The sequence below is a fragment of the Mirounga angustirostris genome, unplaced genomic scaffold, assembly GCF_029215605.1.
Source record: "Mirounga angustirostris isolate CCGP_5_RB_7025 unplaced genomic scaffold, mMirAng1.0.hap1 SCAF_13, whole genome shotgun sequence".
Taxonomy (NCBI): Eukaryota; Metazoa; Chordata; class Mammalia; order Carnivora; family Phocidae; genus Mirounga; species Mirounga angustirostris.
The window spans coordinates 98,260,938-98,273,363 of record NW_026991721.1 but is presented as its reverse complement, the minus strand read 5'-3'; the positions used below and the strand labels follow the sequence as shown (position 1 = coordinate 98,273,363).

General features: G+C 45.9%; 1 protein-coding gene across 3 annotated transcripts in view; it reads right to left on the bottom strand.

Moving 5' to 3' along the window:
• CADM1 (cell adhesion molecule 1) overlaps window positions 1-12,426 on the bottom strand; it is a 323,782-nt gene that overhangs the window by 7,998 nt on the left and 303,358 nt on the right. The window contains exon 10 of one of the 3 annotated variants that reach the window (XM_045894983.2): window positions 8,558-8,611. The exons of the other annotated variants lie outside the window; for them this stretch is intronic. Within the exon in view, the coding sequence (XP_045750939.2) occupies window positions 8,558-8,611 (54 nt within the window). The remainder of the gene's footprint in view (window positions 1-8,557; window positions 8,612-12,426) is intronic. 3 annotated transcript variants of the gene reach the window in all.

Here is a 12,426-nt window from a genome sequence, read left to right as displayed (position 1 = left end):
CCTCAGCTCAGTCCCCGCTTTTGTTTCCATGTGTGGGGTGGGCGGGAGAGTTTTCAGAGCGCTCCCGATTGGCCCCAGGTGCTGGGGGAACGGGGTGGAAGCTGGTCACGGACTACGAGGCAGAAGGGCCTGCACCTGTGGCTGGTGCCTCGCTCAGGGCGAGAAGCAGAAGCACCAGACGTTACACCACGAGGCAGCGGGCACGTGGCTGGAGGCTGTAGGAAGTAGGGGCCACCAGGAGGAGCAGGGCTCTGACAAGTCCAGCAGCAGCCCGGCCTTTCCTGTTCCGCTCACCGAGGGAGAGCTCCCGCCAGGGCTTGAGAAAGTACCTTTCACCATCATCCAAAGACCCTGCTCCTCTTGGGGTGCAGACCTTGTCACTCTAAGGTTCCACCACCTTTCCTGGGGGGGTATCCTCTCCGGATTTTTGGCTCCTTCTCTGAATCAGGCAAAGAAGGAAAGCAAAGAGCCAGACTCTACAAGCGGCCTCCAGCTTCTACACTGAAAGGACACGTGGGCATGGAAAGCACTTACACGCCTGGTCCTCAGGCGAGAGTGATCGGCTCTTGGGCTCAGAAGGTCGTTTTCTTGCTCTTTTAAGAAACGAGTAACAGGTGTTACTGAGAGTGCTCCTACTTCTGGGACTAAGCGGGGCCCCGTCATCGTGCAGAGGAAACGCCATGTTTCTGTTTGGTGTATTTTGCTGGCATCAAGGTTAACCCAGCCTTGAACCAAGCACGTTTGGGTGGAGCGACGAATGTCACCCAGTCCCTTCATGTGGGACGCCGAGGACCTTAGGCCTCGTCGTGCCAGCGTTCCGGGCTTCAGGGGCTCTCTCTTGAGCGCTGGGAAGAGGCTGTGCGGGCTCACGGCTGTGGCACAGTCCTGCCAGGACTGTCCCCTCTTGCAGTCCTGTCCATGGACAGATCAGTCATGAGCTGCTTAGTATTCGTCAGTTGGCTTTTCTTTTGGCAAAAAGCTGGAACAACCTGGCTCCAGGTGAGAGTTTACAAGCTGCTTGCAGAATGTTAAGTTGGTGACTATGGCTTGGGTCAGAGCTTCAACCGTCCTGGGCTCACATTAGCATCTTAGAAACTGCAAGGACAAAAACATTTCAAAGGGACTCCCAAGAGGGATGCCCGCCACTGCTCGGTTCTCTTTACCTTGGGCCAGGTGACCCGGCCCCCTCTATTCCTCATGGGCAACATAAAGGGGGAAGTTCTAAAGGCAGTGGTTCCCGAGGGCCTGCCAAGAAAAGAGATGGCTAGTGCAACTTCAGTCTCCTTCCCCTCACCTCCAGGGGACTCCTTTCTCTCCACTTGCTCTCCCCTCTCAAACGACTTGCCAGAACCGTTCTTCCTGCGGAGCTCCAGCAGGCACGCTGCTGGTGCTAAAACAGGGCTCTCCAACACAGCGCGGTCCCTCTGGCTACTACTTTGCCACCTGGCATGGGACGCCTCACAGAAACTGCCATACGAATGCCTTCATCGTGGATCTGTGGTAAGCCCAGAAGGCTCGGCTGCCAAAGGCAGGGCTTCATGGCTAGCTGGGGAATGGCCAGTGCATCCCGGACAAGCTCCTGGGGGACAGGGACTCTGGCAGAGGACGTCACTGAGCAGAACGCTCGCGGCAACCGCGGCCTGCCCACCACGCAGCCCGGGCTGGGCTTTTCGCCAAAAGGACACCAAGTTTCCGACCTCTGAGGAGCTGAAGTACGACCCGGTTAAAGCACAATACACAGTGAAAACACACAGCAGAGGGCATGACAACCACCCCGTGCTTGGCTTACCTTCCCATTGCCAAGCATCCCTGGCTCAGGCTATCTGTCTCCTTGGGGAGAGCCGGATACTCCTCTAAAATCCACCTGTTTATTCTTCCCATAGGTTACAGACTACCTCAGGTCTCACCTTAGAAATTAGCATTTAAAACATGGTGGAGGTTCTAATGGTACCGGTCTGCTTCTCTGTCTTGGACAATTCCTACGTTCAACCCTTCTGCCATTTCCATACCCAACGAACAACTGGAAAAAAGCTGAGATTCTTGACTTTTTGCAACAGTTCTGTCACTTGGTTTGGTTGGAGCCTTTTTCCTGGGCTGAGGGCTTGCTGGACAAGTCAGTTTAATTAACTCTCAGAATCCGTGTTTCTAATGGAAATGCTGCCTCCAGCTTCCTAGGACCGTAGGGATTAGTCTATCTTAGAGGATGCTTAGTGACTGTGATGGCATTTGCTACTTCTTGCGAGAAGAAAGAACAAGCCTGCTGGCGGGTTTTCCAAATCTGAGGCAAAACCAAGATCTGACCTCAAAGACGAAACGAAACGAAACGGAACAAACAAAAAAACGTGGCGCCATCTGAGAAATGTAGCTACTCATTCCCAGCCCCTCCTGGAGCTCCCTTCGTGGTAACACAAATAAGTGTGCATTTTAAAGAGCACAACTTTATTACCGAAGGGGAACACGCTGAATGACATGCACTGACAAAATGCCACATTATTTGCTAATCCTAATATGTTATTCTTCCTTAAGATTTGCTTTTCTCAGCACCAATTCAATTATAGATGCTACAAATCCTTCTGACATTTAATTCTCTCTTGTCAGAGAGTAGTAAATGTATACAGTACATGCACAGCTTTCCCGTTAAGATGTTAATGTATATCGAACCACACTAGCCTCTATGTAACGTAACCTTTCTGTTCTGCCTTCTTAGAAAGGGGAAGGGAAGGAGGCAAGAAAATCATGAAGATCCCAGATAGCATCCCAGACAGCTAGTACTACCCTTCAGCTGCATTTAATTCTAGGGATGCAACTGCAGCTACATGAACATTTCAAAGGAGCTACGTTAGGCTTACTTAAAGAAAAACTGCAGTCAGCATCCTCCTCCTGCCACCCAGAGCTCGGTGTGCATTCACTCAAATGAGAAGTTCCGCACACAGGCTTTTGGGCTGTACGTCTTCACTACTCAGTGATCAGGCCTCGGGCTCTCGTAGGCTGTCACTGCCCATAGATCATCCTCCAGAAACAGGCCCAAAAGGGAGATGCAGAAGAGTTAGGACCTCCTCTCCCGCACGGCCCACTGGAGAGTGGTCGGATCTGGGTAAAAGCGGCGCTTCGTTACTCTGCTCTGTGACTGCAGGCAGGTGGATCAGCCACTCTGAGCCATGGAGCACAACCATACGCCTCACAGGGTCGTTTCTGCGAGGCCAGCGTGTCGAATGGGAGAGGGCCTCTCTGGGCCAGGGCGTGGCATTACCACAGGCACTCAAGAAGTGGCTGTCACAGTTAAATTTGCAATATTAAAGCCCAAGGACGGCTTTCTCCCAGTTCTTTAATACTATGGACTCCAGGCAAATACTTATCAGCTCTCTGGGGGTAAGGGCTATACGTACACCCAGCACTCTGCTCTCAGACGGTGAGATGGCCCCTAAACACTTGCTGAGTTGAAGTCACCAGGCCATTTTCCATTTCTGTAGAATGGCACCCAGGGTGACTGATGGCCCAGCTGCCCTGTGGGGTCAAGGCTGAAGGCCACCGGGGCCAGGTCATGATTCAGGTGTACCATCTGAGTATGAGGATTGGAAGTACTTATTGTCCTCTAAATACTGAGAACAAATATTTTTTATGATTTTTCTCCTATCTCAAGTCACTTGATTTAGTTATTTTACCCCAAAGCAGAAATGCCTTAATGAGCAGGACAGGATCCTCCCAAACATTTAGTGTCCCGAGAGGCCAGGAGGTGCGCTCATGAGTCCACGCCCCTCATCTCCATAAGGACTTCAAAGTGTGAGTGCCTTTCCCATTGTGAACAACAGGAAGGCACGGGAGGATGGAACCAGAGTTTTCCTTAAAAGAGTATACAGCTGAGAAAGAGGACAGAGTCGTAAAGTATTTCCAAACATACATTTCCCACTAGAATCTCTCTCTGGAGAAAGATGCTTCTGGGGACCTCAGGCATTTGGGGGTGTGAGGAGGATGGGTTAATGAATATGGTGAAGTCACCCCAAAGCAGTGTCCAACCTGTGGAACTGGAATTCACATTTTGTGTTGTAGCCTGGCGACTCTCTAGTTTGGAGGAACGTTCCTATTTGATGGCCTCCTTCCTCCCCATGAGGGAAACAGTAGCATGTTGGATTATGGGAAGATCAGCAATCCAATGACCTTCAGACTCCCATCCTGGGAGTGCTATGACCAAGCTGCCATGGACTCGAGATGATTTTCTCAGTCTACTGCCTTGTAGTCAACAGAATTTTAAAATCAGGAACTCTACGTGTTTTAACCTTTGTGACCCCAAACTTTCCCACAGCCTATAGGACCATCTCAGTGGGAAACTGATCCCATAATTTCGGACAATGGGACAATGGCACCGAAATCATCCGAGGCGAAGGTCTTCTTTGAAGGAGAAAGAGCTTGATTTGATACCGGAAAAGATCTTTCCAGGTCAGTCAGCTTGTGGTTCTACCCCTGATGGGCTCCAGAGAGCCTGACTTTCCTCTCCTCATTCCCCGGATGCACACACTGAAATTGAAAGGGGTCCAAGAGGAAAAGGATTCCTGAGAAGACCCCAGAGCAGAGGAAGTGTAGAGTTCACAGTGGAAGGAGAACTACTCTTAAACTAAAGTCTCTATTTCCTGCAGAGCCCTGAAGACCCGCATGTTCAAATTCTGCCTCTGCCTCTTGAGGAAATCATTCAACCTGGGGAGCCCCTGCTTCCTCACTTGCAAAACGAGACTGCCCAGGAAAATCCTCTTAGGGCTGGCTCACTCTCCCTGTCCCAATGGCCTTCCATGGGGACCTTTTGTTCTCAACTGGCCTCCGCCTCTTCCTAGCCCTAGTCACTCGGGTTCACTCTACCCGCTTTAATTTTTTTCCACAGCATTTGCCACTGGCCACCATTATCTCGTGTCGTGAGCCTGGCTGCCCCACTAGAAAGTAGCTATGAGTGCAGGGGCCTGTGGCGTGAACCCCAGTGGGTCCTGGTTGATCTTGTTCACCGCTGCATGCCTGGTGCCCAGCCCAGAGCCTAGCACATGCAGGAGCTCGAACAGTGGTGCTCAAAGAAGAGCAAATGAGATCATCTGTGAAAGAGTTTTCTGAGCTGAAAAGAACTGTACAAATACAAGCTAAATACTACTACACTTGAGATTTATGAGCCATACCTTGAATTTGTCTACACAGCCCAGCTGGTTTTTCTTTATTATTTTTGCTTGTCTATCACAGAAGTGAAATAGCCTGTTTGCCGAATCCGGGCCACGCTTTCGGTGGGGGCAAGGAAGACTCCCCTCTACCCCGCAACGTTCTGTCTACTGAGTTTCTCCACACACATTTCCAGCAAGTTCAGCTGACCCTGAGGACGTTCTCAATGACCACATGGTCATACAGCCCCTCCTGGAACTGATAATCTGGATCCAAAGGCCTTTGAGTGCTTCCACTATCTACATTTAGACTGTACTGTGAGCCCATGTTTCCTTCAGACTTCATTCAGGGGACTCTAGTCGGCTCACCTAGAGTCTTCCAATCATGCCGGCATGGATTATCAGAGCCACTTAGAGTTTGCCCTCCACCCATACTTTTCTACAGATTGTGAGGGAGATGTGGGATTTTTCTAGATCATTTTCTCATCTGTAGGGCCAGAGTGGAAAACGTGTCTTTTGGGGAAGCATGACAGCTCTGGAATTTCTTGGTGCCTCCGCTTCAAAAGCAGAAGACTGATGGATTGCTCTGATAGTGCCGGAGGGCCATTCTCTGGCACACTGCGTATTTACCAATGCACTCTGCTAAACGGTCCCCAAAGGCCCTTCCGTTGCTGAGAGGAGGGAGGCAGTGCAGACATTTTTTAAAGTTTTAAAGTAAAATAGAAGGATAAATATGCTTAAAGCTATTCTATTCCACATGGGTGGCAATAACCACCAGCTGTTACCAGGAAAGAGCAGATGTAATTGATAAAACGATTCAAAACTCTTCTGGGTCCATCGTCAATATTAAGTCAACACCCAAAAAGTAAATGAAAGGGTTCAAAGTAGGACTGGATAAGCTCCCCAGGTCTGCCAATGATTAAATCACTGAACTACACACAAGCATACTTTTTTAATGCAGATTGAAGAGGAGGATCAGCTGGGCAACTTGCGTTGCTGGGCGAGGATGGAGCACCATATGTTGCTTATGAGATTGTCATTAGTTGAGGAAGCAGTGGTGAATGGGGGAGGTGGGCAGAAGAGAGACCATCGTTATTTCCAAGGAAATGCAGGATCCAGCATCTATCCCTAATAAGGAAAGGATGAAGTCTCTACCAGATGGAACAGGCAATGGATGGTAATATTATTCATTACCACAGTTTAGCATTAAATGCGCAACACCTACTCTAATTTATTGATGGGCTGTTTAAGACGGGTGTTAACCTGTTTGTCTTGTATTATAATTGAATTCAGTCTCTAGGCTACAGAAATTTGAGAAGTTCATCCTTTCTCAATCAATATGCTCCCCTTCAGTGACCCATTTCAAGACAGCTTCATAAAAAATAATGTATTTTGTTTTAATAAATTTAAACACTACGACAGCTGCTCAATTTTTATTGGTTGTTTTTTTTTTTTTCCCTTCAGATGTCTCTTTGCTGCTGAGGGAAGCCAAGCTCACAATCAATAGTAATTGATTAATCAGCATCCCCTTTGAACAAAGGTGCTAATCAGTTTTTGATTAGTTCATCAAACCAGATGCAAAGGCAGCCCAAGCCCGGCCTGATGGATCATCAGTGTTCTACAAGACTTATGGCTCCTGAACAACACAGGGCTGCAGCGTTCCTGGAGGAGGGGGGTGGGGGTACCACGTAATTATTCATTTAACCGAATTATCAGGAGCACGAACAGTTGTTGGTTTATTGCTCCTGACTCGGGGGTGATGGATAGAACTGCAGCAAGACTGCATCTGACTTGGTGCAGAGCTGAGAGACCTGGAGTGTTTCCTTAATGGATGATGCCTGGGGAAGGGGGTGGATGGCCGACGTAGTCCCACTTTCCTAAAGAGGAGAAAAATTACCTTTGCCTACCTCAGTGATCCTCATCTGGCTACTACGCCAAGAGGGATCAGGCCCGTGAGGACTCAGTCCTTTCTTGGGATCCTTGAGAAATTCCACTTGCCAGGGCCGCCGTGTCAGAGCTGTTTTATTTAGGGTCAAGACACGAACTCAGCGCAGATTGCTTACAACCAGCATTACATTCTATGCAAGGAGCAGGACTTATCTCTTCTTTTAAAAGAAAATCAGGCTACTGTTTTTGCAATTTCTCTAAATACACCACCAGTTAAGAGGCAAAAATGAAACACTCCCTTGATGGGCTGGCTGTCTTTCTAATCTTCTAGTTATTTATCTGAATTCACTGGGATTTGGAACTTATTCATCCAACAAGTATCAATCGAGCGCCTACTACATGACAGGCATACAGCAGTGAGCAAACCCAATATGGCCTCTTGGGGCTTCCACTGGGTGGAAAAATCTGACCGCTAAGCTCAAACCGGGACATGCTACATCGAAACATAAAGCCACCCTCCCTGTTTTTTAAGTTTGACAGAAGCACCTAGGAGGCGATAAATCTGCACTTTGAAAGACTAGGTGGCTCTAATTTTCTCACTGGGTGAAACCTGCAGTCAAGGACCACCACCTCACAATCAACTATTTAAGGGAGCTGAAGTGAAATCTCTTCAAGAAGGGGCAATATGGAACCCTTCCTTCCAAAGGCTGGAGTAAGGATCTACAGCCCTACATCTTGGTGCCTCCATCACAGTGATGAGGAAGGGGGCTTTCTTATTGATTTATTAGGAATTAACGATCCAAATGTTTAAGGAGCTGGAGCTGGTTGGCAGCGAAGTCCCACAACATCATGGCAGCTCATATAATTGTTGAGCTCTGACCATTCCAAATCTCCTCCCCGCCCCCCCCCCTCCCTTTCAGGATATGCTTCTTATTCTGGATTAGTAACACCTAAATCCTGGAATCAAGCATGAAACCTACTTTTGCAAGAGCTCAGTGTGTTGTGAAAAAGGTCTGAGGTGGATAATTAGTTTACATCACGGTATGTGACAAAACAATCGCCCCCCCCTCCTCCCTGCCCCTCCCCCCCCGTGTTTCTAAGATAACTGTGACGTGGCTTTTCAAGTCTATTCTACAGAAGTAGATGGTCAATAGTAGTTTTCTCCTTTTAAAAATAAAGATCTTCTCTCATAATCCAACATCCTTAAACTGCTTTGTAATGCGAAACATTTCTCTTGAACCGTTACACACCCAGAGCATAAAAATTATTTTTACGCCACTGAAAACAGTGGCCTTCGTACAATGCAAAGATGAGCTGACCTCCCTTGCAGTGATGCCCTCAGTCCCAATGTGAAATATACATGCCATGAGCACAGGGGAAAGAAGGGGGTGAGGAGGAAGAGAGTGTTAGTAAAAATTCGTTTTCCTTTAATCCACAATTGCTAGTTAACTGCCCAGGAAACCAAATGGCCGTTTTGTAGAAGTGGACAGGGCACCCACAGGTTGGACACCGCAGTGCCTTACCTAATGACTAGCCCTTACCTGAGAGGTCCTCACTGTCCAGTTCTTCTGCGGAATTGGGCAACTGAGTAAGGCCTTACAAGTAAAAACAAATCGTTTTTCTTTTCGTTCCTCAAGGGACATAAACAAAACACTTAAGAACTGAGGATGAATTTCTTAAAAAAAAAAAAAAAAACATGAGCCAAATCTCTTGCTATCTCTCTCTTTTTTGGATAGCTTGAATGCATTAATCCATAAGTACATTTCTCCAATCATTTCATTTTGTTATTGATACACAATCAAGACAGAAAGATTCCTCAGTCTCCGCTTTCAAAGCACACGAAACATGAAGGTGAATGTTTAAAATCACTCATTCATAACAGCATGCAAAAAGAAAAAAAATAAAGCCTGATTGTTAGCTGTTGATGTTTTGACATGGCTCTTAAATACAAATACAGTTAGATGTTACATACTAATGTATGTAAGTTTTATTTCACATTTTACCATAAATTGAAATCCTTTGCCAATACTGACAAATACATTTCATTCTCAATTTATGACGATCTTGGATCACTTATTTCAAAATGGTACAGCATCTGCTAACTACAGATTGCAGGTTATGTCTTCATCAGAAAATCTGATTCGCAAAATGACTTTTTAAAAAGGAGAATTTAAAAAAAAATCAGTGGTATTCCTGAAAAATGAAACCCTCAAAGCTGAGAAAGCAGTTAGGTCAGGAGCTAATCTGGTGGGGGCTTGCAGGGTCTACACCGAGCCACCACCAACGCTGGCCAGCTCTCAGCTAGCTCTCATCTGGATTAAAGGAGGGGTAGAGGGAGATAGAAAGACAACGGGAGGCTTGGCTAGGGGATGGATTCCATTTACTCATGCTTTACTTGCAGGCTGCTCCGTTCACGAAGATCATTAACCACCACAAAATGTGAGACAATCTGAGGCCTCCACCCGTTGTTGCTTGACATTCTGCTCAAAGTCCTGTCTGAAGGCTCTGGGTGTTCTAATTTGCACAATTTGCTAACGCTTCTCTAACGGGATTTGTCATTTTGGAAGAATATTTGTGGGCCTATAAAACCGCAAGACTTCGGGGAGAGGGGCGGTTCTTTAGTTTTCATCCTTCCCTTCTCTTATAGCCAAGCACAGAGTATACTCTCAGCAAGCATTTGCTGAATGAATGATGTGGGAGTGATGCTCAGTGAACTACCAACCAGAGCATGAAACAAATGCTCTGGAATCAAGCAATGTCAAACTGATCGCACTATTTAAAACAAAACAAAACAAAAACCCAAAGGAACAGAAACAATCATGTAGGAATGGTCAGTAAAAGCTTGGGTTTTGTAAGTTGTTTTATAAAGAAGCCAAGTGAATATTGCTAGCTAGGCTGGTGCCGTGACAAGGAAGTCATCGTATCGGCTCTTGAAGAATTTCCATTGCAAACCTTGAGCGTCAGTGTTCAAGGGCGGGTGCCAATTAGAGATGGAAGGGTTTGAGTGCGCGGATGTGCCCCAACTACGGATTTAGGCAACAAAAGGGAAAGCAGTGAGTAATGCAATCGATTATAGAGGTAACTGAGTAGGGATGCTATCCGTTTGTTCTGAAATCTGATTGGCTGAAAGTGTTCCTATTTCTAATTGGCTTTATCCATTGTAAAAAGACTGATGAATACAATTATTTGAATAGTTGTTATAAATAGGCAACATAAAGTACTCCTCTGTAGTTAATTATGAATTTGCAGTTCTCAGAAGGCTAATCCCTTACTTCTACGTGGCCCAGTGAGTATCAAAGCATTCTACGTACGTGCTTGGCACCCACTGAACCATATTAAACAAGGATGTTCCAAGTAGGCAGCTTTACTGCTGAAAGCCTGCTTCCTTGGGGATGGCATTAGAAAGCTAATTTTAAAAAATAAAGACAAATATGTTTATGAAATATCATTGATATGCAAAGTTTCCCATTAAAAAGCAACAGACAGTTGATATACACCTCATTAAAGATGAAACTGTCATTTTTAATGGCATAAATGTTAAAATACACCAAATCATCTGGATCTGCCGCTCAGATTACATCGGAAAGTGGGAAGCCATTTCGATTAGTGGCATTAAATTTGGTTTTGCACTACTGTTGTATTTTATGAATCTACAGTGCTCGGCCATAGTTGGATAATTTTTGAATAAATATAATTGGAAGAGTGTACCGAGGCACTGAGTGTACAAGGGAGGACAGGCAAAATTTACCTCCTAGAATTGCTTTGACTTAGGTAGTCCTCTTTCATGTTAAAAATTATACACCTCTTATTTTCTCAAAGAAACAAAGATGCATTTTATGAGGCAGACAATGTTTTCCAAAAGGAAACTTCACAATTTAACAATACGTGGGAAATCCCTTCTTGGTTTTTCTCTTTAAACTTCCATATCATCTGTTAAAGACCTTTCTTGTCACTTCTAATTAAAATGTGTCCAATAAATTTCTTTAAACTTTGTTAAACAAGTGAAAAGTTTAACTATTGGTCCATGTGGGATTTTTTTTTTTTTGGAGCAAGTAATTCTGAGCGTGGTAATTTCATGCAGGCACGATAATGGTCTCTTCTGAGGAGACGTGTGTTCTGCTTGTCGTGGTCTAGGGTGGGCTGCACATACCCTGGGCCTCCTGTCTTTGCTGTTGCTATTCCCCCTTTCCAACAGACATCGCTGGCTTCTAAAAGTGGTGTGTGGTTAAGAAAAACCTCAAACATTAGAAACAGCAAGAAATCCTAGAGATAGTTAAATAAAGTCAAGGTAAAGGTCAAGCAAAATTCCAATGTTTGTGGGTTCGGTTCATTAGGGTTTCATTTTTTTAAATTTTTTTTCCAGAAAATGTCATAAAAGAATGATCAAAGAAAACCTCAAGGAAACAAAAACGTAGCCCCCTGGCTCCAGTACCATTCCCAGTAGGAAAAAGTAGGCGATGGTCTCTTTCTTACCTAAGCGGCATACATCTGATCACTTGGCCATATTATGGAAACTGTTACTTCCATCACCAGCCATAAGAGTTCAGACGCCCCCGGTAGTTTTAATCTAAAAGCTCAGTCATCCTGTTCTTCCTGCTTTGTCAGCTTTTGTGGAGAGTTTGTCCCTTCTTCCCATTAGCAGAAATTTGGTTCACGCCGTGAAACAGTAGCACATTGTTTCCAAACGGCATATCAAGGCTGAAACACAATCTTCAGGTCCTGCAGCCATTCGTAAACCTCTTTAGCTCTGTTCTTGAGTAGAACATACAATGTCTGCAGAGTCCCTTGACTGAATGACAGCCTTTGAAAGCCGCTGTGGTATATCATAGAGAGAGATGTGCAGAGAGGTACAGACACATGGTGGACATAGAGTTTGTAATAATGCGCACTGCTGGCTATTTGTCTTTCGGATGGGCTTCAGAAGTACCCCGCAATTGAACAGGAAGTTAAGATAAGAATTTCATGTGCTTTCAGGATTCTAGCCAGGCTTGCACTGCTTGTAAAATTTTACAAGTCGGGGAAAGGGAGCTTCAGGGGGGTGGGGACCTAAGGGCAGCGGACTAGGGTGTGAGCGTGTATCTGGCACAGGCCAAAGATTTTTGCAACCAAAACCGAAAGTGAAAAATTATTTCAGGGGGGTTCCCAGTTTGAGTCTTACCATAATTACATACTGAATTGAAAACTATTGAAAAACTCATCTGGGATACATGAGATCATCAGCCTCTGATAGGTCAAGAGGTGGAAAGCAAAAGGATAGGTAGACTAGAAAATCATGAAACGGGAGGGGGGAGGGGGGAGGGGCACGGGGGAGAGGAGAGAGAACCTCCAACCCAGAGGAAGCCAGCTGATCGCAGTGCAGCAAAAGCACAAGCACTATTCCAGACCATGGGCATGCGGTCCCCCAAAACCT